The 25,449-nt window shown below is 49.3% G+C and overlaps 2 protein-coding genes across 2 annotated transcripts in view; both read right to left on the bottom strand.

Moving 5' to 3' along the window:
* Positions 1-2,321, bottom strand: part of clcn2c (chloride channel 2c) — a 122,372-nt gene extending 120,051 nt beyond the window's left edge. The window contains exon 1 of the mRNA XM_035385563.1: positions 1,223-2,321. The gene's annotated coding sequence lies outside the window, so the exon portion shown is untranslated. The remainder of the gene's footprint in view (positions 1-1,222) is intronic.
* Positions 2,322-5,684: 3,363 nt separating this feature from the next.
* Positions 5,685-25,244, bottom strand: chrd (chordin). The gene is made up of 21 exons (XM_035383878.1): positions 24,725-25,244; positions 22,655-22,758; positions 21,691-21,817; positions 19,131-19,271; positions 18,380-18,497; positions 18,045-18,141; positions 15,749-15,890; positions 15,503-15,640; positions 15,297-15,379; positions 13,936-14,083; positions 12,736-12,842; positions 12,278-12,551; positions 11,735-11,970; positions 11,453-11,566; positions 10,558-10,752; positions 9,248-9,341; positions 9,084-9,140; positions 8,679-8,782; positions 8,096-8,353; positions 7,744-7,837; positions 5,685-7,578 (listed from the first exon to the last, which is right to left on the bottom strand). Exons 1-21 carry the CDS (start codon positions 24,882-24,884, stop codon positions 7,511-7,513), a joined length of 2,859 nt encoding a protein of 952 aa, XP_035239769.1. The 5' UTR covers positions 24,885-25,244; the 3' UTR covers positions 5,685-7,510.
* Between the last annotated feature and the right edge of the window lie 205 nt (positions 25,245-25,449).

Raw genomic sequence — 25,449 nt, 5'->3', positions numbered from 1 at the left:
AAATTGAGAGAGTGAATGAGCAGAAAAAAAGTGGTTAAGAAGGAAGAAAGAAAGATGAATGCAAAGAAGACAAACAGAGGAGGAGACACGTGAATATAAGACAAACGTAAGGAATGAAGGAATCACTGCACACTACAGAACAGAATTGCTAAAGCCTACATCTGCAGAGCCCAACACCCTTCACCCCTGAACCTGAATTATTGTATCAGTCATTTCACTCATTTTTAAAGAATCATGCATGTAACTGCAAGAGATGTAGGGAAATACCTACTTTGCAAAGTTCAGCCGGTATGTTAAACTGAAACATTTCCCAGCGCCGCCGGAATCGGATATAATTGTAACTGCCAGTGGAGACCGTGAAAGAACCGTGCAAGGCTGGTTAAGGTGTGCAGTGACAGCGCACAGGGACCGAGCAGGCAGTTATCATTGCGCTGCAAGCGCTATGGGCCACAGTCATCAATCACTGCGTCCCTTGAGTAGAAAGGGAATTTCAGCCAATATCAGGTCCAATTAGCGAGGCAGTGAATCACAGTACAAAAGAACGTAAACATCCGCACGCCTTGTTGGCCACCATGAGAGCCCCCAACAACCTCCAACCGCCCAGCATCCCGCACTTCCCCAGCCTTTCCACCTCCACTCAAAACACTTACCCAGAACGCACGATATTACATTTCCCCAGCAATGCAATAGAGGCAACGTGATCTATGACATCGGAAACAAACCAAGGGGTAAAGATGTCCCTGCTTCAAGCAGCGGGTGCCCCTGTGACGAGTTCACAAAGTTGTCGATGTTGACAGACGAATGCGTCCACCGGAGAGCCACTTCCAGTAGAAAACACTATAAACACCTCATGTAATAGATAAGGCAATTTTATGGTCGTTTCGCAAGTTAGCCAGCGCAGGCAATGACCCCGGCAATCATCAATTGTTTATGACAGGTGTTAACTTGACGTTTTTAAATAGCCACCATATATCACCGCTAGGTATAAGGTAGGAGTCTTTATGTTTGAATCAGTGGAGCTGGACGTCTCTTGCAGGCAGAATCTTTCAGTTCATTTTGAAAACTCGAAAGCCGAAAATTCTGTGGTTATGATTTTCCGGATGAGAATGGTCCCTAGCTCTAGGCTTGAGCTGCATGCGGATCTTTTGATCTTGTGCGAGAGCGATGAGGGCCACGAGATGAAGGTGGAAGCAGGTTGATGATTAGCTGCCACTGTACTTACATTTCTCCTCCGGCGTCTTTGCTTGTGTTATTCCTAATTATAGTCCCAAACGGCGTGTTACTCCAGTCACCTGTGCCGTTTCATCTCTGCGGCACGTGAGGAAGAGGATGAGACGAAGGTGTCGACACAAACTCAACAGGCTGATGCAGACAAAGCGTTGACCCGCAACACAAAGTTAACTCTTGTTTTCCATCAGTATGTGCCACACAAAGCGGGATGGACTAACGTATCAGACACAAACCATCTTTCTCGTCTAAATTTTGATCAGTGATTTCCTGTTGCTGCTGCTTCACCAGCTGCCGAGTGCGTGCTGCTGCGAATTACGCACCCACGACATAACTTAAAAACGCGTATCTGAAGGGTCATTCCTCACCCAGTTAACAACCGGCCAAACGAATACAGGAGAACCTGCGAGTAGATCCGGCTTGTGCGTGTCTTTTTGGAAACTGAATGAGTCCCTAACAGGCAGCCGGGAGACTCTTCCCCGAGGGTTGCATCGACTGTGTGTTGCAATGCGGGCTCCGTCGTCTGACACTGTTCTGTGGATTTCTTCAATATAGAAAGATATCATTCATGGGGAACATATTCATTTTCGTTATGAAACGTCACTGAAGTTATCAGCACAGACAGCGATCTGCTGTGCTCTCCCCGGACTGCCTTCAGTCACGAGAAATAGAGTGAGTGACAGCTGCTATCAGTGGCGGATTTTCCACACCGAAGTGTCTCTTCAGCATTCAACCATCCCTCAGTAGTTAGCTTACACTGCACGAACGCACACGCGCTTAAAGAACAACTTTGATTTGTGAATGGATGTGATGCAGTAGATAAAGCATAGGGTTGGCTGGGAAACAAACAGCTAGATGAACACCAGGCAAAAATATACGTAGCCTACGCGCACTTTCGCGTGCGTGCGTATGATATAAATGATGTAGCCCGTGATCCATGTTTTGGAGCTGTCCATGGTGTCACGCCCAGACGGTCTCTGCTGAGCAGGGGCTCTGTTCGAAGAAATGAAAATGTTGCTGGCATAGCGCAGCGATAGAGCCCCGGGTGCTACCCTGTGAATCCATCCTGTGAAGATTGATTCTGCTGTAAAGTGAGTTTGATTCCCAGCAATGTTTTTCAGCCTCGGTCGGGAGGAGACGAATTTAAGAGTTTGGAAAGGGAGGTCTCCCTTGGACAGACACGGGAACACGTAAACTAATAGGCTAATAGGGGCACTCTATTATGGTCATTAGATTCAAGTTTTCTGGCTATTTCGTTTAGCGCCAGCAACAGTGTCGAAAACGTATAAAGTTTTCACTGGAGTGTTAATGTCTTGCTATAAATCAACAATCTTTGATTCATTCAAGACGTTGAACGCGTTCATTCAAGACGTTGAATGTAAAAATCACCACAGCAACCCGGCCACAAGTTTCGAATTTCCTTTTCCTTGGTTGAAGGGAAAACCCTGGCAAATGTGAACGACGATTAGCAGGACCAAAGGTATCTTGGACAATGACGTCAATCCCCTCTTTCCAGTTGAATTCGGATTCGCTGTCATCTGACTGAGCAAAGGGCGCAGCTATTGACCTGGTCGGCCACCATGTAGACTGTTGTTCACTGCCAGGACGCTGGAAATGCTATGTTCAAGAAAAGTTCTGTACGCATATCCAGCCATGTTGTTTAGAATTGCCTGAAATGATTTGAATTCAATTATTCACAGCCGAGTATATTTAGTGTATTAGTCATATTGTTTAAATTTCGTAGGCTATTTGACAGAGCAGCTAAAAATAAATTAAACACCGTTTCAACTTCCAACTGCTTGAACAGCTTAAAGGCAATTCCATTATGGAAAATATTTGGGAAATATTTGAAGCAGTGATATCCTATATTTGAGAAGAACTGATTCCGCCGTGCATTCCGACTGCAATCGGAGTTTTAAATTAATTTGGTGCCGAATTTGAGTGAATATAATCGCAATGTGCTTGTCTTATTTTTTGCGGAAATGAAAAAAAAAACTATTATTTTCTTTAGCCTATTCAAAGTTAAGGACAAATGCATTATAGTTTGAATGGAAATGCAACGTCACACACACACGAGTGAATATTTAAAAGGTGAGAATTATGCTACGGAATTTATACAATATGAAATGCACCACAGTCAAATTTCAAATCACTACTGTTTTGATGCAATATACATATTTGGAAGCGCCGACCAATATCTAAAATGTATGGAACGAATCCACAGGATGCAATGGAGTTCGATTAAGGGTACATTTCAGATGAAGGCTTTTCAGAGTTTAACTTCGACTTTCTGGAACGAACTAAAACCCCGATTTGCTTGTAATATCCATCCGAGACCACTAGATGTCAAGGTTTGCCTTGTGGTCCCAGGCCTATGTCTGTGTTGTCCTTGATCAATGGACAACCGTTTTGAAGGACAAGTCATAAATAATGAAAAGAAACGAATGTATAAAAAAATCCCAAATATTATGCGTCAGGAGAAAATAACAAAATTAATAAAAGGAAGGATTTTACTCAAGTTATGCCAAGATTGTATAGTACAGGAAACTCACACGCAGATTATGAATTTAATCTGTGTTTAAAATATTCCGAGACGGATCCTATCTGAGACCAGCCGGCGCACTCCGCCAGGTTGCATTATAAGATTGAGTTCTACAGCGATTTTCAGCGTTTAAACCTACTTTGCTGCATGTCCACGTTCATTGCATATGCACACCCATTTTAAGTTTGCCATTTTAAGTAGCTACTAACAATCTAACTACTAACTAATCTTACTAACATACTAACTAATCCTGTTATTTTTAAAATAATTATAAACAAAAACAATAAATAAATCGGGAGGAAGTGGTAGAAAGTGAAAATATTTCGACCGGGATTAAATTGCCTTTTGGGGTTCTGCAATTTGCTTAGTAATTTCAGATGCAGCTGTTTGCAGAATTTGTAGATGTGTGGAGCAGGTTGTATTAATTACAAATATTAGTTCCAAGCAACTAAATGATAAAATTCTGAATACTTTAACAAAACATAGTCAATACAGAAAAGGGGTACATATTAACCCTCCTAAAGAGAGTATCCTTTTGCATACTGACTTTCTGGCAGAATCTCACATGTGACTGCAATGTTGCTCTTTTTGATAATAATGGTCCAGATGGTAATGGGTTTAAATCATGAGCGGGACATTGGTGTTGAAGCCTTGCGTAAGATATATATGCCCCACTTGTGGTTTAAGCCCATAGCCGTCGGCTCCCGAGTCTTCTGCTCAAGCCACAACATGACACAGCTTCTCTTGCCATTTGCTGTTCATTTAAAACCTCCTCTGGTATCTGTGCTCAGCTTGAAAGATTTAGGGCCTTTTTAAAAGCCTGTGGCAGCCCAAAGCCACATGAAATAGTCCAGAGAGAGCAGCTTCAACACTGTGCCTGCAGAAAAGCAGGAATGCCTCATGGAGGTCAGGTTACTCAGTGCGCACACACTCGTGCTGCACAGAGGAAGACGTTCACACAAACACATGCATCTGCGCAGATGTTCTACCCACAGATAGCGCCTCCACCATGAGCAACCTCTGGCGCATCAATCACTCCCAGCTCGCACCAGGCCTCCACGTTGACCCTTGACCTCGAGCTTAGGCCCTCCCTTCTGACTGATGGCTTTCCAGGCTGTCTGGTGCTGTGAGCAGCAGGTGTTCTAGGCATGCTACGAAATGCACGCTGCACGCCCTTCGATTTGCAGTCAGTCGGCTTGGCACCAGTACTACTCTCTCCCTGCAGGGGGCGCAGTGGGCACAGTGAGCGAAGCAGCCCTCTCACAGTTGACCAATGGCCTCTTGCTAGATTCCCACACGACTCTGCTGAGTATGTGCCTGCATGCATGTACGTGCGCTCCCCCTTTGGCACGTCTGCCCAACAGTATGTGTGATGTGAAATAGTGCTGCATCAGCAATGCTACAATAGGCCCAACAGTGACGGAGAGGACAGAGGACACTCTGAGAGGAGGAGCATGCACAGTGTGAGGAGCAGAGAGTCTGACACAGCAGAACCGCCTCCCCCAGGGGAAACGCCTCTGCCCCCCCCCCCCCCCCACCCCCCAACCCCGCCCCCGCCCCACCCCCGTCGAGCCTGTTCGTCACATTTCCCACAACATGGAACTCATTCCCGTAACCCAGCTGTGCAAAGGAGGAAAAGAAGGGGAGGGAAGAGAGTGAGTGCAGGGACAAGGAGGAGAGAAACAGATGAGCACAGCAAGATTAGAGAACAAGTAGGTGTGATGGAAAGAGGGAATGAATGAGGGAAAGTGAACACAAGAGGTAGAGTGAAGAGAGAAATGGAGAGAGTGCAAGCAAGAGACGTAGGAATATATTATAACAGAATATATTTAAGGAAAAGGGAAAGAACAGAAGAGAAAAGAGTCTAGCAAAACAAGACAGACTTTTGATGAGGGAGAGTAAGAGTCCAAACAAGTTCTGTTTCTTCAAACCTCTTTTCAACTGGCCATTTTATTTACTTTTCTGCTCACATTCAATAAATACAAAATACAATAGAGAATCATAATAATAATAATAATAATAATAAAAATATATCATAATTAGCTGAGAACAGATAGGCAAACGCTGCTGACAAACAGAACCAGCAGGTGCAGAAGGAGTGAACTGGTTGAATGCAGAGTCAGCCGGGTTTTCCAAACCTGCCAATCAATCTGAGAGGACAGCCTCTGGCCTCAGACACTGCATGAGAACTGGTGATGGGAGTGACCGTTACTAAACCAAACACAATCCCACACACACACACGCATACCTGCACACACACGCACACACAAATGAGCCTTCTCTTTATCCTGCAGGTCATTTAAACGTACTCAGATACCGCATGGGAACTGGTGTTGGGAGTGACCATTATTAAACCAAACACTATCATGCACGCATACCTGCACACACACAAATAAACCTCTTCTTTATCCTGCAGGTTACATAAACTCACTCCCAGCATGGCTTAATAAATTGAAAACTTTAATTCTGTGACCTCTGCTCAAAAATACTTGGTCTAGAACTCTACTTTTTGGTATATGAGGAGAGAGGGAGAGGCATAGAACTGGTTATTGCTCTCAAAACTATGAAGCACAATAACATCAAACAAAACCACATGGAGGACTACAAAGAAACAGACTCCTCCCCCTCCTCTGTGTTTTACTTATACAGTAAACTACACTCCAGCCCACATGCCTGAATAGGCTCAGCGGTTTCAAAGAGCTACATTACGCATCCTCATACTCTCTCCTTACATCTCTCACTCTTTCTCTGTCTTTCTACCTCTCTCTCATGGTCACAGGTCTCTTTGGCGGTTTTGTACATTGTCATTACAGTAGCGCTACCATAAAGCATCTCATTCTTCCTTCAGCACCCTCCTGTATCCCACAGACTGATCTTTCTGAAATGTCTCTGCACCCCCAGGGAAGGAGTGAAAAATGTGTGTGTGTATGCGCATGTGCATGTGTGTGTGAGTGTTTGTACGTGGGTCTTCTCTTTCATTATAAGGTAATAAAATGGCACATATGGTGATTAGGGGCTCATTGAATCATCTGATGAACTGAAATCCACAAACCAGAACGGAGGTTGTTGCTCTATCTCACAGAAAAAACACTGAACAAAAAAGTATGTGAAACAGGACTCCGCCTATCTCCCTTGTGGTCTTCGTGCTGTCCACTGCAGCTGGACAGCAGACTGGGTGGGGCGGAGTCTGGAAAGGGTGGGTGGAGTTTAGGAAGGGCTTTGCAGAGCTGAACAATGGAAGGGAGAATAACACTGTGCTACAGCCTGGCTTTTACAGACTTTCTGTCAATGTCGATCAGCATGCATGAAGCTGCGTGCGCGTGCGTGCATGTGTGTGTGTGTGTGTGTATGTGTGTGTTTGTGTGCCAGCAGAGTGCAATATGATGTCGGAACATGATAGTGAAGAAGCCATCAGGTGACACAGATACCCACTGTGAAAGTGATTTGAGCATAAACTTCAAACAGTAATGACAAAATTAAAGAAAGTAAAATAAATGCTGCAGGCATTGTCCAAGTCCTTTGGTTCAAGTAGTCCATGTCCACAGCACAACTCACAGCGCTATTTCTCCTTTTGGGAGTCCTTCTGCCATCGTTGCTGCGCTCTCTCATTATCTCCCTCTCTTTCTCTGTCTTGATCGCTTTTTAATTACAATCCTTAGGCTGACTGCTTGGGGACGAGGCCAGTGTGCAGTTCTGGGACGGTCCTGAGGAGGGTGACAGAGAGTCGTCATTCGTGGCATCTCAAGGTCTCCAAGTCTTCTTATTCTCCTGAACTTTAACCAGGTCCTCGTCCTCCTTCGAAAGCCCGTCTGCGAACAGAAATGGAGAGCAATGTGAAAGGCATGTCCATGACTGCCGTTGAATGCGGCGCTTCATGCTCGGGGAGGCTGTGTCTAAGCTGTTGAATGCTGTGCTTCATGCTCGGGCAGGCTGTGTCTAAGCCGCCCCCTCTGGGCTCTGGCTGTGGCGCTTACCGCTGCACTCCGGACAGCACTTGCCCTCCCTGCGGACGATGTGGCTGCAGGTCAGCACCGGGCAGGTCTTCCTCTGGCACTTGGTCACACCGTGCTGGGGGCAGGAGACACAGGAAGGGCACGTGAGCACAATACCACAATCCCCCACAATCACCAAAGGTCACCGAATTCCGAACTCCACATCTCAGGGACTCCCCCACCCTCCCCCCACCACAAACAAGGAATGTGTCGTGCCTCCCAGAATCCCCTGTTCCCCTACACTACAGTGACCGAACATGACTGTACAGAAAGCTCCGGAGCAGAGAACCTGTATTTGGCGTGCGAGAGCGGCGCGTTTTGGGTCGACACTCACGTCACACCAGCAGGTGATGCACTTCATCTCCCCGAAGAGGGGCACGTTGGGGTGCCAGTTGTGAGTGTTCTGGTAGTAGTTCTTGCCGAACTTGCAGAGGGGGGTCCCGTCGGCCTGCATCATGTCCGCGTGGTCCAGCTGGCGCCTCTCCTCCTCCGGGCACTCCTTGCAGCAGTCGGACGGGCTGCGGCGGACGGGCTTGGCGCAGGGCAGGGGCGGGCAGGTCACCTTCTCGCAGTGGACCTCTCCGGTCGCACCCTGTCGTCATGGGGACAGGAACACATTAGACACGCCCGGTCTGGAGCCAGGCAAGCTGGCAGCGCCACTGAGCATCACTGATTCACCCCTGATATTTCAGGGAAACTATCCAGCCAGTTTGATTAACGCAGACCTCCAGGCAGACTGCCGGTGGAATGCCTGCCTATGGCCTTTAGAGACAGGCCGTTTAATTGCGCAATAAGGGAAACACATACAAAGCAACATAAAGGAATCAAATATCCTCAGTGACACTCTATTCTGCTCCACAGAAACAGAGACACGGAGACCACAGTGGTCCCCTTCAGAGGGATTCTCTGGTACTGACCTTGCAGGTGCAGACAGCACACTTTATGTACCCAAACGGGGGGACAAAGGGGTGCCAGGTGGTCCCAGGGGCGTGCATCTTCTGGTCCCCCTCAAAGTAGCAACCTGAGGAGGATGAGGATGAGCAGGAGCGAAGGTGAGAGGTGTGACACAGGAACATTATGAGAAAGCAGACAGGAGCAGCCTGGGTGGCATCTAGTAGCTGCCATCTATGTGTACTGATCTTCAAAAAAAACAACACTGGGAACACAAGGGCAATTCCTGGGCTTTAAGTACCTTTACCTAACAAAGTTTAATGGACTTTATTTAAGATAGAGTAAGAGAAGGAGACACCCAGTAAGAGAGAAAATAAGAGGTGAGAAAAGCAGGAAGGATAAACTAAACGGCAGAGTGTCTGTATACTCACCTTCTGGATGCTCCTCCAGTTTCTCCAGCGCTTTCACATCCTTCGGTTCTTTTCTCTCTGTGAAGGAGAACAGGATTAAACAGGAGGAACATCAGAGAAAAAATAAACCCACCGCAAACTTCTACCCCCTCCTCCGGCTCAGTGGGGCCGGAGCCCAAACTCACCGTCGCACTGGGGACAGCACTTGTCCTCGGTCTGGATGGTGCGGGTGCAGGTGAGCACGGGACAGATGATGGGGTCGCAGATGACCGTCCGCTTCTGCCAGGGGAAACAAAAAAAAACTCAGGAATGTGCAAACACTCCGGCACCTCGGCCCACAGCTAGCTGTGGGGATTCCTCGGCATGCGACTGACAGTTTGCACGCAGCCGTACGTTCAGTGACCTCTGATTCATAACAGAATTTGGCGGCTCGCTCTGGAGAGCAGCTGGGCTTAAATGGCTGGGCCTGAGAAACCGATTCGCTCTGCGGCAGTGGAGGCCCCGGAGCCCCACACGGGGGAGGAAGAAAACTTACCTTTCAGACCTCGACCCATTTTTCATAAATAAATACGCCTGCCGCCTTCAACGGGGATCATCCATCAGCAGCTGATTAATTTTCACTCTAGCCCCTGTGCGTTTTGTTTACACGCTGTGCCATTACAGTACCTGCATGCTAAATAATTTCAGTCATGACAAATTAACCGGGTCAAGTTTAAATATTTTCATTATAAAGATATTGCATACCTCCTTGCACTTATAAGGTCTATTTTTGTTATAAGTGATATGCAAATAATTGTGTCTGAAGTGCACAAAGATGACACATCGCAGCACTCGTGTTAAGCAGTCAGATGATACTGGGCACTGATGAGCCTTAATGACACAGAGCATGTGAAAACATGGCTGCCAAACAGGTATGTTCTCTGCCTCCTCTGCACAGTAGCATGTTCAGTGTAAAATCAACTCTTACAGAGTACATATGGTCCCAATTCGACTCTTATGTACTCTGTGAGAGTTGAATTAACACTGAATTATTACTGTGTGTTTGCAGCCCAGCAGCAGCCTTGGTTCAGTGTAGCAGTGTCTCCCTGAGCAGGGGGCAGCCCTGGGGGCAGTTAGCAGTGTCTCCCTGAGCAGGGGGCTGGTCTGGGGGCAGTTAGCAGTGTCTCCCTGAGCAGGGGGCTGGTCTGGGGGCAGTTAGCAGTGTCTCCCTGAGCAGGAGGCTGCCCTGGGGGCAGTTAGCTGTGTCTCTCTGAGCAGGGGGCTGGTCTGGGGGCAGTTAGCTGTGTCTCTCTGAGCAGGGGGCAGGCCTGGGGGCAGTTAGCAGTGTCTCCCTGAGCAGGGGGCAGCCCTGGGGGCAGTTAGCTGTGTCTCCCTGAGCAGGGGGCAGCCCTGGGGGCAGTTAGCAGTGTCTCCCTGAGCAGGGGGCAGCCCTGGGGGCAGTTAGCAGTGTCTCCCTGAGCAGGGGGCAGCCCTGGGGGCAGTTACACCTCCGTACCTGGCAGCCGCAGGTGAAGCAGTTGTTGTAGTGCGGCGTCCAGTGGGAGCCGTGGGCGTGGTGCTGCCCCTCAAAGAAGCAGGTGTGGGGGTCCTTCTTCAGCTCCTCGGGGTCCCGCACATACACACTGTCTTCAGGCTCCCCCTTGTCTGGCTCCCCCCTGTTCCCAAACTCACAGTTATTCGGCAAGTGTACCTGCAGAAAGAGAGGAGAGAACGGGAGAGGGAAAGAATGAAGGAAAGAGAGGAATGGAAATGTAGATGGAGAGAAGGTAAGAGGATGGAGGAGGAGAGGGGGGAAACGTTAGTTCAGAGAAATTACAGCTGTGTAGATTTCCCACACACTTGAGCCTCACTTAAGCATCCGACTGGTTAATTTACCTAAACGAATCATTTCACAGGTATCACCGCTTTTCCTGTGAAGAGAAGGTATGTGTGTATATGTGTGTGTGTGTGTGTGTGTGTGTGTGTGTTTGCATGTGTATCAGAGTGTGTATAAACACATACAATTGCTTGCACTCAGATGGAAAGTGTGCTGACAGCAATATCTATGCTTCTACAGACTACCATTTTCCCATGCCGTTGTCTGGTAATGCATCGCAATGTATTTTCTCTATAACATAATACTGCTGTACTTAATAACATACGTGAACACAGAATGCTATGAGTGTGAGTGTGACTGTGTCCAATTGTGATCAGGGCATTCATTCATGCAGGCCAGGAATGTGTGTTTGTAACTTCAAGTGTAATTTAGGATGGGAACATGGTCCTGAAGTAAGGGGCAGGGAGGTGTGGATTTTAGAAAGGTCCTGGTTCTGGTATGAGGTTTGGACTGTGTGTTTCAGCCCCGATAGTGGGTGTGGACCAGGGACCCCCGTCTCTCTCTCTGCACTCACCCGTCCACGAATCTCTCCTCTGGGGTTCAGCTTGGTGCTGACCTGGATGAAGGCGGTGCCTTTGTCCAAATGCTGCAGCAGCTCCACACTCATGTCTTTCAGAACGCCCTGGGCCTGACGGACACACAGACAGACAGACAGACAGAAAGAGTGAGACTCACTGGTGCAGCTCAGCGATGACATCACAGGAAGACAGAGGAAGTGTGTACACATGCGTACGTGCATAAATGCCTGCACGTGCATGTACACGTGTCTGTGAGACTAAGAACACACGTGCGGTACCTGAGAGCCATAGAAGCCCGTCAGCAGTCTCTTGTGGGTGTTGTCGTCCAGCTCCCCAATCTCAGCCAGTCCGTGCAGGTGGGCATTGACCGTGATGTCATCGCTCTTGCTCAGTCCCGCCACCACGATCTCGTAGTGCAGGTGACACCGCTCGTCGATCGACACCCAGGCGTGGCCCCCGGCTCCGGTCCTCACGGGAGGGTACACGTACTGTCCCGCCAGTGGCACCGGGACAACTGCGGTACAGGGGGGCGAATCGATTATCAAGGATATGCTGGACAGCTATTGGCTGTCCCAACTACAATTCTCTCATATTCACATATAAGATCAGACGCTTCTCAGATTCAAACACATATGGAACAAAGGCTTCAGTGTCAAAACTGAATCAATACTAATATAGATCCAGTCCTAACAAAGATTCATACCACATGCAGATTCAGCACAGAATAAACGCTTCATTTATCACTGGTTCTGATTGGTACTGCAGTGTATTATCTGTGATGAAACGGAATGGAGTTATGGCGTTTGCTCGCTCAGACTCACCATGCCTGCGTGCCTCAAGGCCGTTGTACATCAGGGCCCGGATCTGGCCGCGGAGCTCCCCCTCCTGGTGGTCGGTGGTGGCGACGTTGATGAAGAGCTCGTTCTGCAGCAGCATGTGGATGTGCCTGGCCTCCATGCGGCCCCAGCTCCCCAGGGCCCAGCCCCCGCCGTACTCCGAGGTCAGGTCGTACAGGACGCTGCGCTTGCTGCGCCGCCGCGGCTTCATCTCGATGGTCACGCCCACCACCTCGCTGGACACGCCCGCTATCTGCACCTGGGCGGGGCGGGGCAGAGGAGGAGAGGGCATGAGGGGGGAATGGGGAGAGGGGGTATGACGGGAGGCACAGGAAATGGGGAGAGGGGGTATGACGGGAGGCACAGGAAATGGGGGGGAGTGCAGGGGAAGTCTGGGAGTGGGGGGGGGGGGGTAGGTATGTGATGCGGAACTGTATTTCTACCTGATAGTCTAGAGTGCCATTGTCATGGAGATTGAACACCGCAGAGCCGACGCCTCCGGTCTTGCCTGGGGTCAGGGCATCTCCACTGGACATCACGCTCTGGATGGCTGAGTGGGGAGAGAGGCAGACAGAAAGAGGAGAGGGGAGGGAGAATTAGAGACTTAGAGAGGTCTGAATGTACCGGTCCCAGACAGCTCCTGGCTGTGCAGCGCTGAGTGTTTGCAGCTCTCCCTGCAGGCCAGATGAGGCAGTGCGATCGGGCCTGTGACGGGACCCGTGTGTTTTATCAGATGAGCGCGGATGTGGGACCGCTGACCGCTGCCAGCTCGCATTCTCTCATGTCTGTCTCAACGGCTCCCGCGCTCGGAGGAGTAAAACACCGCAGGAGAAAGCAGTCAAACGCTGACTGATTCCCTGCACCCCCCCTCCCTGCAAACACACACCACCTCTCCTTCCCCAGGATGAGCGGAGGGGGCGGGGGGCTGGGGGAGGGACGCCCCTCGCCTCCCCCTGTAGCCCCCTGGGAGCAGGGGTGGGGGGTGGGGGTGCATCCAGAGGTTTAACCCTGGCGCTGTGAGGGAGGGAGGGATGATGTAAACGCGGGAGAGAGAGAGAGAGAGAGAGAGAGAGAGACGGGAACAGAGCGTGGGTTTGAGGATCGGAATTCTTCATCCATAACGTCAAGTCGTTAATCAGAGAGCTGGAACAGTGACGGGAGAGCAAAGTCCAGCGGGCCGCAGCCTTGGCGGCGTTGCGGAGCGGGGGGAGTGCTTGTAGCACGAGGGGGGGGGGGGGGGGGGGCACACAGGGGAACATGTGTTTGCTGGACTCTGCAACCCCACCCATGTCTCCATAGCGACGGACCGAAACACCACGTTCCACCTGAAGCCTCAAAACTGGGTGGCCTGTAACTAAGCACCAGGCCCATCAATGTTCTGTGCTGAGGGTTAAACCATTAATGAAAGGTCTTAGTGGTAATGCATTGGGTGATTTAGAAAAGAACAGAAAGGAGAGTTCAGCCTGGACTCTCTGCATGGCTGCCTCTGCTTCTCACTGAAAACAATGCGTTTCCCAAATTCCTGTACAGCAGTTACTCTGCGGAATGCAAGCCGAAAAACTGACCAGTCCACTGATTGGTCAGTTTTGCTGACTGACTGAGTGATTGATTGTCTGACAGACGCGCAAATGCATCATCCTTACTGTCACATGACTTCCTGCCCGCGATGAACCCTGAGATACGTTGCGGGTCCTGTCCCTCGGTCTCCACGGCGATCTCCAGCTGGCCCCGTGAAAGCCAGAAGAGCTCGCGACTGTTGAGGTCAGTCAGCACCTCAGCAAAGTCAGGGTCCTGCGGGGGGGGGGGGGGGGAGACCATCAGTTTGAACGTTGGACCAACAGTGAAACAACGTAGGAAGAACATAAGAAAGCAGGTCAAGCCCGTTCCTCTGAGAATGCTGTAAACAAACTGCTCTGAAGAGGCTATATTTCATGTGCAATTCATAAGTCCCTTTTCTTCCAATGAGCGAAACATCACATAAACACAATTTGCCGAGCACTTCGAATGCAATAAATTAATTTGATGAACGACCATAGAAAACAAGTGCAACATTTATGGCTCTGGACAGCATGTCAGCCTAATTACCCGTGAATTATAGGCTCATCAGTACAGACAGAAGGGAGAGAGAGGAAGACGGAGGAGGATGGAGAGAGGGAGCGATGGGGAGCCAGAGACAGGGAGGAAGAGAAAAGGGAAGTGGAGAGACAGAGTCTTTTTGTCCATCCCCCCCCCCCTCCCCTGGCAGGGGAGATGGATACACAGGCAGGCCAAGGGTCCGCCCCTGACTCAAGCGCTCGGAGGTCTCCTGTTTGCACATTCCCATTTTATCTGTCCTTCTGTGAGGAGAGGGCTGCATCGCTCTTCTATTGCACGTAAATCCCGCAGCAGATTGAAAGCAGATCTCCTTCTCTGTCTGTGATCCCAGCTCGCTAACCACTCACATGTGTGCGGAGGAGCGAGCTGCCCCATCTCTCTCTTTCTCTCCAGTCCTTCCTCTCTCTCTCTCTCTCTCTCTCTCTCGCTCCCTCTGTTTCTCCCTGACTGTTTGTGTCACTCCTTCACTCTTTCTTTCTTCCTCTCTCTCTCTCACTCACTGTGTCTCTGTCTCTCTCTGTCTCTCTCTCTCTCTCTCTGTCTCTCTCTGTCTCTCTCTCTCTCTCTGTCTCTCTCTCTTTCTGAAGCAGTGAACTCCACAGCTGTGTCTAGCCTCACTTTGTGATGATTATGATTGACGGGAGGAAGTGGTGGACAGAAGACACAGGAACCGACACTTCCTCCTTTCATCTCCCTTTATCCCCCTCTCTGACCCAGCATCCCTGCTCCTGGAGTAAGACCCCTCACATCTGCCCCCTCTCATTCTCTACCTATCTCTCATTCCCTCTCTCTCTCTCTCTCTCTCCCTCTCAGCCTCCACACTTTCACAGTCATAACAGGAAAGGCTATGACTTCCTGAGTCCGCTGTATAACTTTAGGCCACTTCAGGGTGGTGTAGGTGGTTACTCACAAGCGCAGTGACGTTGGCACGGATTTCCCTCAGAACGTGCTGGCGGTACTGCAGTTGCACACGGATGGGCATCAGGGGGTGCTCTGCAGAGAGAAAAGGGTCCAACGGTCACAGGATTAACAGACTGAAAGGACAGTGAGCATCTTAATGAGTCTTTGTTAACAAATTATTCATCGTTACTGTCCTGCGCTTGTCCCCTCCCTTACCTTTGCCTGCTTGCTGAAGAAGCCCCTGGAACATGAGGATGAAGTGCAGGTTGTTTTCAGTGTCACTCAGCGTCAACATGGCAATCCCACCCATCCCAGAATGCTCCTCATCTGATGTGAGGGTGGAGCTGAAAGTTTCTGGAAATAGAAATGAATGTAACTATACAGATACCATACACATTTTAGCCATCGGCATTCAACGCACACACACACAAACACACACACACACAAAGCGCAAGCACAAACCTGCAAACAGCGCTCTGTGTTTGATTATCTTGCCCTGGACCTCCTCCCGTCTGCCACCCGCAGTCGCCATGGAGACCTGCATCTGCTCGGCCTGCAGCAGGCGCACTTGCGCCTTGGGCAGGTTCTTCCACACCCCACAGATCTGCGGAAACAGGTGAGGGACACGGACAGGTTAGGTATGAGCAGTCATAGTCAGGTGACCTGGCCGCTTTAGACACACTGCCTAGAACAACCTCCCCCTGCATCCCTGCCACTAAACCGGGTTGCGCAATATGTGCTACCATGACAACACCACGGTTTTGCCGAGCTGGGTAAGAATTAATACCGATGGCGCCATGAGGTTCTGGCCCTGCTGCTCCTGAGAACCCAACTGAAAACATTTGTTCAGGAAAGAAATGCGCTCATATACACCTCATAACTCAAGTTGGGTATTATCTCTCCATTAAATTATTAATTCCCATGGTTTATTCGGAGAGATGATGTCACACAGTGAAAATCCGAGACAAATCCCCAAAAGAAGGCTGCCAGCACCCTGTCGCGCAGTCACTACACTACAGCCCTCGGACACCTGATACGAAGTTTCTCTAAAAATAATAATGACATTTCTGGCCTGTATCTAAGGGTCCTGCATTGCATTTTGAAGGAATTTGATACAGGACATGTGTGTGACTTGGCAAACGGTGGGCTGCTATTAAGCACGCCTGGCAGGTCCTTGTGCTCAAGCGCTGTGGCCCAACAGTCTTCTGGGGGCCCCCCTCTGTTAAACAAACACACACCCCTACGAAGTGCAAGGCTATTCTCCCCATCATGGCACTCCTGTGAAATGTGGCTCGTTTGCAGCGTAGCGGCTGCACGGCTGCCCTTTGCCTCTGCAGCAACGGTTGCTACCGCAGCATGCTAAAACAAACAGAAAGGCTGAGCAATGGCCTCCGAGGAAGCGGGCACTGCCAGAGGAAGACCACGTCTGCGGCAGGATGGGAAACAGGACCAGGCACCCTGCCCCTCCTCTCTCACAAACACACACGCACACACACACACACATAGAAAAACACACACACACACACACACACATAGAAAAACACACACACACACACACACACTGTCGCTCTGTCTCTCTACCCTTGTTTAATGGCCTTACAAATCACACAGAGGTCTGCTGCTCATGGCCTGTCAGTCCCATTGAGAGAATAAAGCAGAGCGTGCCTCAAATCCATCCTTCCGCTTCGACAAATGATATAACTCAGCAGCGCCAACCGGCCACTTGGCTGTCTGTCTGTGCTCTGTAGACACATCTCCAAGGGCACAGAACCAGCAAGCAAGAGGCGTTAGGGCCGGGGAGTGTCCATCCTTTATTGAGTGACAGTTCAGGTGAAGCTCTTGACAAGCACATAGTGATGACAATCGTGATCGCGGTCATAAAGGGCAGCAGATTTGATTTTGAGGGAGGCGGGGAGGAAGGGAGGGAGGGAGGAGAGATGTGAGGGCAGGGATGGAAGGAGAGACAGCCAGTGACTGAGAGAGGAATGAAGGGACTCAGGGAGAAAGAGAGGGATTCCAGGTCTAGAGGGATGTTAGGCAAGAAGTCCCCTCCATTCCTCCTGGAGCATTTGACTGGTTAAATTGGCATAATGCTCGCTGCCAAACCCAGTGCTTATAAACATGTACACACACTGCTCGCTGTGGCTGAAGGTGTTTATTATTCCAAGATGAAATATGTTCAGAGCAGCCAGACCCACCAAGTCACAGAGCAAGACTGTTTATCACACAAGTACTTAATCTCTCTCCCACTCTCAGCTGCCCCTTTCCTGTCACTCCTCACAGCCTCTCTTCCAACTCTAACACTGCACACACTTACACCTCTCACACTCCTTAATCTCTCCTACTTAACACCAACACTCCTCACTCTCTCCAACTCTAATACTAAAGCTCATCATGCTTCTCTACTCACATCTAACACACGTTAATCTCTCCTACTTAACACCAACACTCCTCACTCTCTCCAACTCTAATACTAAAGCTCATCATGCTTCTCTACTCACTACTAACACACGTTAATCTCTCCTACTTAACACCAACACTCCTCACTCTCTTCAACTCTAATACTAAAGCTCAACATGCTTTTCTACTCACTACTAACACACGCTAATCTCTCCTACTTAACACCAACACTCCTCACTCTCTCCAACTCTTACAAACATACCAGACTCTCTCCTACCAAACCCGCCACTCACTCTCTCCTACTTTCACCCCACACTAACCAGGACACATACAGTATAAAGAGAAAAGCACCACTCACCATGTTGGACTGCATTGACTCCCCCCTTGGAACCCTGTGCTCAAATGCAGTGTTACCATCAGCATCCAGGAACACAATCCGGCTGGGTCGAGCCATCCTAAAAAAAGGGAAGGATGTTGTAAAAAAATTGAAGCAATAGGTGTTTGTTGTTAGTCCAAGGGGCTCAGAAGCTCAGGGTCATAGGCTCTAGGACACTTTTTTCATAAAGTGCTTATATATAAATGGTACACAAAACTAGAATTCACCCATCAATAAATTGATTGATCTAAAATATCAAATCTTCCATGATTTCAACGGGGGGTGCAGGTAATCCGGTCCCACACAGCCGGCCATACCTTTGGAAAGTGATGGAGAAAACCAAGCTGGTCTGGGACAGGGAGAACCGAGCTCGGGCCACACCACTAGAGCTGGGCAGCCAGGAATCTGTCACTCCCGTCAGCAGGGCTACGAAATCTGGGGAGGGAGCGGAACCAGAGACAGGGCTGTTAGACACACATGGGGCCCTGATGGGCCATCCCAGCTAACACAAAGCATTTTTAAAACATTGAACTTTCCTGTGCTAGTGCTAGTACCCCCCTAACAGTGATAACTTTCCTGACAGCATGAAAAGATCGTCCACAATCACATTCTTTATTAACTACAATAACAAAACAGAATGCTGTCTAAGGGTCATTCCACCAGTGTTCCTTGGACTTAAAAATAACATTTAAAGGACTTTCAGAAAACCCAGCATTATCTGTGAATTGGGAACATGTAGCCTAATTTTCTGGAAAGCTTTTAGGAACCAAAAAATGCTGCGATCCTGCAGTCCAGCGCCGAAGCAAATGATCGATTAATCTGTCTCTGACATCACTAGCTCTCCATAAACAGTGCCACGGAGCGTGAAGAAAAGCAGAGAGCAGTTTCCCATAAAGTCCTGAGTTAAAAGCTAAGTCCCTCAGTCATGCTTCGGGTATTTGAGGAAGCACAGTGTGGAGAGGCCATAAAATGTGGTAAAATAAAGAGCAACAGAGCGGTGTCTGTTACACTCCTGGTTACAAAAACCCAATAGTGAGCAAACAGGGCAGAAAGAGGTGTGTGACTTACCCGTCCTGCTCTCACTAGGGGAAATGTCCTCAGAGCTCAGGTAGGAGCGGTCGTTGTACGACTTGTGCAGGTCATCGACCTTCTCCTGGAAATACTCAAAGCCATCGAAGACAGAATCCACCTGCTTCCTGTCCAGCTCACCTGAATAACAAAACACAAAATCAGGACTGTTCCAATTAAGAGCCTTGGTTTACAGGCTGAAATGTAGTTCTGATCCATTTGTGGGTCCCAGTGTTATGCTGTGATGGGGTCTTGGTCCAGAAATGCCAGACAGTCAGACTCCCGGACTTGTCATATTCCCCCACCTCCCCCGACAGCCCCACCCCCCGCCCCCAAGCAGAGCGTCTCCTCCAATTCTGCTCCAGTGAGGTACTTGGCTCTTCATGCTGCCACGGCAACAAGGTTTGTTTCTTCTGCTGTCCTGTGCAGAGGAATTAGGCCTGACACTCGCGTGAGATCAGAACAATGACCCGCTGTTCCGCTCTGGCCGACAAGTCCTGATGTAATGCACACATTTCAACACGTCCCAGACTCTCTCTCAGCACAAAGTCTGCACGGAGAAGGGGGCATTCGGCCGGTTCACAGTTTGCTTTATTTTTCACTCCCTCGTTTTCTTGCTTTCTTTTTCTCGCTGCTGTTACATCCCTGTCTCCCTCGTTCCATTTCTTTCTCTGTCTCATCACTCTCTCCGCACTCTGGCTGATGGGCACCTGTGCTCTGTCATCTGCACCAGCCCACTTCCTCTCAAATCACCAATGGCACAGGTCACCCACGACAGCCAATAGCATTCAAACACCACAGATACAAGTAAAGGCTAGACTCATTCCTTTAAGGGCTCCATTTCATACAAGAAAAGCATACATCCAGACAGATGCTGCAAATTATAACTACATAAAAGTATATCGTATCATATCGTATCGTACATTGTTCAGAAACACTTTTGGTTCCATATGTTAGGTGAATGATTATGAATACATACACATACCACATGCTTCGGTCCCCAAATTCACATCAGCCTCTTACATAAACTTAGTTACCTAATGGGGCTGAGATCAAGCACTGAGTTATGGGTATGTGTTTTGGGGGATTCTTGGCAGAAGAAAGGGAAACCGCTAGAGGAGCACTGACAGGGAGGGCCCCCATGGAAGGCAGATTCCCCAATGCAATGTGGGGTGGGGGCAGAGGGAGGCAGAGGGAGGTAGGAGGAGCTTCTCATATAAATACTCCCACACCGCTCTATTATTCTCAAAGCACAAAGTGGAAATAAGTGGCCATCTTGGTATCATTAATTGTTGCTTGGACATTTCCTTTTAGCAACCCGGCCAGTTCCGTTACCCGCAGATGGGTTGACGGGTCAGATGGTGCGTGTGAGCAGAAATCTTAGAGGAGGCGTGTGGAGACTGAGACGCACTGGGAGAGGTGTGTGGAGACTGAGGGGCACAGGGAGAGGTGTAGAGCCTGAGAGGCAGGGGAGAGGTGTGTGGAGACTGAGGGGCACAGGGAGAGGTGTGGAGACTGAGGGGCACAGGGAGAGGTGTGGAGACTGAGGGGCACAGGGAGAGGTGGGGAGACTGAGGGGCACAGGGAGAGGTGGGGAGACTGAGAGGCAGGGGAGAGGTGTGGAGACTGAGGGGCACAGGGAGAGGTGTGGAGACTGAGGGGCACAGGGAGAGGTGTGGAGACTGAGGGGCACAGGGAGAGGTGTGGAGACTGAGGGGCACAGGGAGAGGTGTGGAGACTGAGGGGCAGGGGAGACGCGTGTGGAGACTGAGGGGCACAGGGAGAGGTGTGGAGACTGAGGGGCACAGGGAGAGGCGTGTGGAGACTGAGGGGCACAGGGAGAGGTGTGGAGACTGAGGGGCACGGGGAGAGGCGTGTGGAGACTGAGGGGCACAGGGAGAGGTGTGGAGACTGAGGGGCACAGGGAGAGGTGTGGAGACTGAGGGGCACAGGGAGAGGCGTGTGGAGACTGAGGGGCACAGGGAGAGGTGTGGAGACTGAGGGGCACGGGGAGAGGCGTGTGGAGACTGAGGGGCACAGGGAGAGGTGTGGAGACTGAGGGGCACAGGGAGAGGCATGTGGAGACTGAGGGGCACAGGGAGAGGCGTGTGGAGACTGAGGGGCACAGGGAGAGGCGTGTGGAGACTGAGGGGCACAGGGAGAGGCGTGTGGAGACTGAGGGGCACAGGGAGAGGCGTGTGGAGACTGAGGGGCACAGGGAGAGGCGTGTGGAGACTGAGGGGCACAGGGAGAGGCGTGTGGAGACTGAGGGGCACAGGGAGAGGCATGTGGAGACTGAGGGGCACAGGGAGAGGTGTGGAGACTGAGGGGCACAGGGAGAGGTGTGGAGCCTGAGAGGCAGGGGAGAGGTGTGGAGACTGAGGGGCACGAGGAGAGGCATGTGGAGACTGAGGGGCACAGGGAGAGGCGTGTGGAGACTGAGGGGCACAGGGAGAGGCGTGTGGAGACTGAGGGGCACAGGGAGAGGCATGTGGAGACTGAGGGGCACAGGGAGAGGTGTGGAGACTGAGGGGCACAGGGTCAAGTGCAGGGGACTCACCTTTAGGACAGGTCTTGCAGCAGTGTCCGGGAAGCAGCACTGGGTCCTCACAGCCAGGCTCAGGGCAGTCCTGCTTAATGTTCTTACAGCTCACCTTCCCAAACACTTTACCCCGCCTGTTTCTATGCTGAGGAAAAAAAGTATAATTGTTTTTTAAAAGACGTTCTATTTATTTCAAAAAACTCAATCTGGCCCTATTCCCTCTCTGTTCTTTGTCACAGGTACACAACAAAAAATGCTGTTCTTTAGTTTTAGCAGTCAGCCCCAGCTGCAGCAGAAACAGGTGGCCAGAGCCAATGGAAATCCTCCAGCGGGGGTGGCATTGAGGTGGCAGGTGGCGTTTTCCAACAGTGAGCACAATCAAAATCGAATGATGAAGTAACAACAACAGCGCGGGTCTAACGACTACAAGATGGGCCTCGTTAAGAGGCTGGCGCCGTATCACAGCAGCATGTTCAGGACACAACTGGAAGCCGGCGGAGTGCAGCTGATAGAGCTGAGAGGAAAGCGGTTAGGAAGTCGCTGAGGACTGTGTAGCACGCTCGGCGCATTGCAACCGTTTAGGGAGCACGGCTACGGGGACAGGGTTTGGCACAGCTACAGAAGCAGGAGGCCAGTGCATTCAGGAGGCCGATACCTCCCCCACCTCGTTCATACTGGACCCCGACACACACACATCTTCCATGAAAGCGTTCACAAAAAAGTTGGAATGTGATTAATTTCCATTTCGCATTAGGCATAACATGTGTTTATATTTAAAGAAAACCACTTAAAGATATTGACTCCTAGGCTATTTAAAATAGCAAAACAATCAAAATAAGTTCAAAACATGTTTTGCCCAGAAACCGCTTTTATAATGAGAGTTAATAGTCTTTCAACTGTGATAACACATCGTTAACTTCTTAAATTCACTACCTTAATACATTACGTCATGCCCTATCACTGCCGTGCTGCAGGTCCTTACCGGTTCACAGTGACACTGGACACAGTGCATGACCCCAAACGGCTCCCCCAGGTCCGGGTGCCACGTGTACTCCAGCGAGTAGAATCTTCCTCCAAATGAGCAGCCTGCCACACAGAATGAGAACCAATGAAAAGCTGGATCAGTCACCACACAAACAATGTCCAAAGTGCAGCGTCAACTACTGAGAGAATCCAAGGACAGAAACATCACAGTCAACAATAATCTGGAGTGCAAACATATAGATGTGACGGATGTATAGTGTGAACGGGCAGGTCAGTTTTATTACTTCACGACTACAAAAGTAGCGAACGTGCAAAAGCTGCAATAACGCGCAAAAATCCATAGGATGTCGGTAGTGGTACAATATGTTCTGCCACAATGCCTGGGATGTGTAATGCGAGCCACTCTGTGGAGGTTACCGTCTACGTATTGATACACAAACGGTCAGAACAATCCACAAACAGAAATGCGTTAGACTGGTAGTTCAAATTCCTACGTTTGGCGTCAGACAGAATGACAAAGAGTTTGGCTTCACATCGGCGGATACAAAGTAGACAATCGATAGCAACGCCCGGACTTGTTTGTGAATTGACTGGATGCATCATATGTTCCAGAACTTTGCGGCAGCTCTCCTACAACATCCTGTCTCATTTCTGCTATGCAGGAGACTGTCTGCCTCTTTTCTGCAAATTAATTAAAATTCCGTGCACGCAAAAAGTACACAGGCTAATTTACTGCGAAATCATGCGCACATTTTGTCCTGGGTATTTATAAATCTTTGAGGCTCCTTTTTATTTTTGTTTCTGTTTAGTTTATTCTGTCACCACTTTCACAGCGACTGTGTCGTCTTGTTTCAATATAAAACAGACAATATAAAAGGAAAGAATGTGAATTTATAATAGCATATTCGTGAAAGTGCACAGAAGTGAGAGCACAGAACCCCTTTGGACCATCAAAGCTCTCGGCTTGTTTCACAGCGTTGCAGGCGCCCGGTCGCACTCGACTGGGCGAGGCCTGTCCGCCTGGCACTGCAAGGCTTCGGTCGTAATTGGCACCACCGCACCGCCCGCGCGATGGGAGCTGTCCGAGCCAAAGTTCTTGGGCAGGACTGTTGATGCGACATTGTGCGGTTGCTCTAGCTGCTAACAACCTGGTTCGCATTATTCTTTCATTATGTGACTACTTTAAGCAGTCCGGTCAAGTCAGAGTGAGTATGAACACTGCACTGCCCACAGTGAAACATTTGAAATAAATCACGATTTGGCAGTCTATTGCCGTGCCTCCAGAACAGCAGTAGGCTGAATGGAACGTCTTTTGATTACGATTTCCAGCATCAGGCAAACTTCATTAGCCACAAGGCGATGTAGTGCATTAAATCCCCGACTGTCTTACATGCATAATTAAATATCTTTAGCCTATTTTAAAGGGGGCGTGGTGATGATTCAGTTCTGGCTAAATTATTTTAGGCCTAGCCATAATAATGAAGGAAGAGGAGAGTGAAGCAAAGTAGAACATTGAAGTGGTATGTAGTGAACATATTGGAAACCTCCGGTAGACCACAAAACCGCAAATGACCTCATTTCTCAGGCATGAACACAATGTCTTAAATCATTACTATCTTCACTCAGACTTTTTCATCCCAAATATTTAAGGAGTATTGGTTCTATTACTTTACAGACACGTGTACCCCGACATTCTCTTTCAGTCCCTATCTGCAGCTACACGGCTATCCAGTCATCACTAAAACACTTCAGTAATCCCTGCACAATTTCAAGAAACAAATCCTCAATGTCTCACATAATGCAGTCGGTACTTCACCACAATAACTATTAATTAGAAAATATATTTCCACGGGTAGTACTGGTTTTGTAAAATGTCATCTTCAAAAATAATCCACATAATAGCATTCTAGATAAAGCGTCATAGCTACACAGTTAAATGTCCAGTGTTATTCAACTCTGGACTTTTGGTCCCACTCTGGAATGCGGGACCAAATGTTATCTGTTAAGTGTTAAATTAACACTGGACATTTTACTGCGTTGGATTACAGAAAATGCCGTTGGCGTTTACCTGCCAGTCCCTTGGAAGGTATGGGCTCCCTTTCCGATTGGATGGGCAATGATGGAGACTTCATACGCGAGGCCAGTCCGAAATGCATCCACGCGCAGCTCATCACACCCAACACCGCTAAGATCTCACGGAGACTCTCCATCCCTGCAAATCGCAGCATCCCGATGCGTCCCAATGTTCTCGGCCCCTGCGTGGAACAGCGTCGCCCCCTTGAACTTTTTCTCCTTTTAGAGCGCTACTGCTCTGTTTGCGAAGGACGGAGTTTTTTCCTCAGCACTCCATTCAACAAAATATCACAAAAACAGCTCAGAATAAACAAAAAGTGAAATGTCGATACGAGTTATCCCTCGAACCCAACACTTATCTAAATTGTAGCGACTATTGTGAAAACATAGCCAACATAGCTAAAACCATGAAGCTTGCAAACTCAAATAAAAAATCACCATAGGAGAGAAAAAGTAAACAGAACGCAGCTGTAAAGAGGATGTGACTGTTCCTGGTGTCGGAAACTTCTGCACCGCTAGCGTACCGTCAGAGCGGTGCTTTTCCGCTTTATATGGTCCTGACAGTACAGGCAGCCCCGGGCAGGGAGGGGGTGAGAAAGGGGAGGGGAAAGATATAAACCTGAAAAATGGAGAATGGGGGTCAAATAAGTCCCGACCCAAACCATTATTTACCCAAACTGATTGAAATGTGTAAATAAATTAAATCATCATAGTGATCGT

This window comes from Anguilla anguilla, chromosome 12 (assembly GCF_013347855.1).
Source record: "Anguilla anguilla isolate fAngAng1 chromosome 12, fAngAng1.pri, whole genome shotgun sequence".
Classification (NCBI taxonomy): Eukaryota; Metazoa; Chordata; class Actinopteri; order Anguilliformes; family Anguillidae; genus Anguilla; species Anguilla anguilla.
This window is presented reverse-complemented; position numbering and strand designations above follow the sequence as displayed.

Excerpts from the sequence above, each read along its gene's own strand:
- chrd (XM_035383878.1), bottom strand. The coding sequence starts at position 24,884 with ATGCTGCGATTTGCAGGGATGGAGAGTCTCCGTGAGATCTTAGCGGTG. Across the intron at positions 18,498-19,130 it reads CCCTAGTGAGAGCAGGACGG|ATTTCGTAGCCCTGCTGACG; the intron begins GTAAGTCACACA and ends CTCCCTCCCCAG. Across the intron at positions 7,838-8,095 it reads GCATCACCTGCTGGTGTGAC|CACGGTGTGACCAAGTGCCA; the intron begins GTGAGTGTCGAC and ends TCCTGCCCCCAG.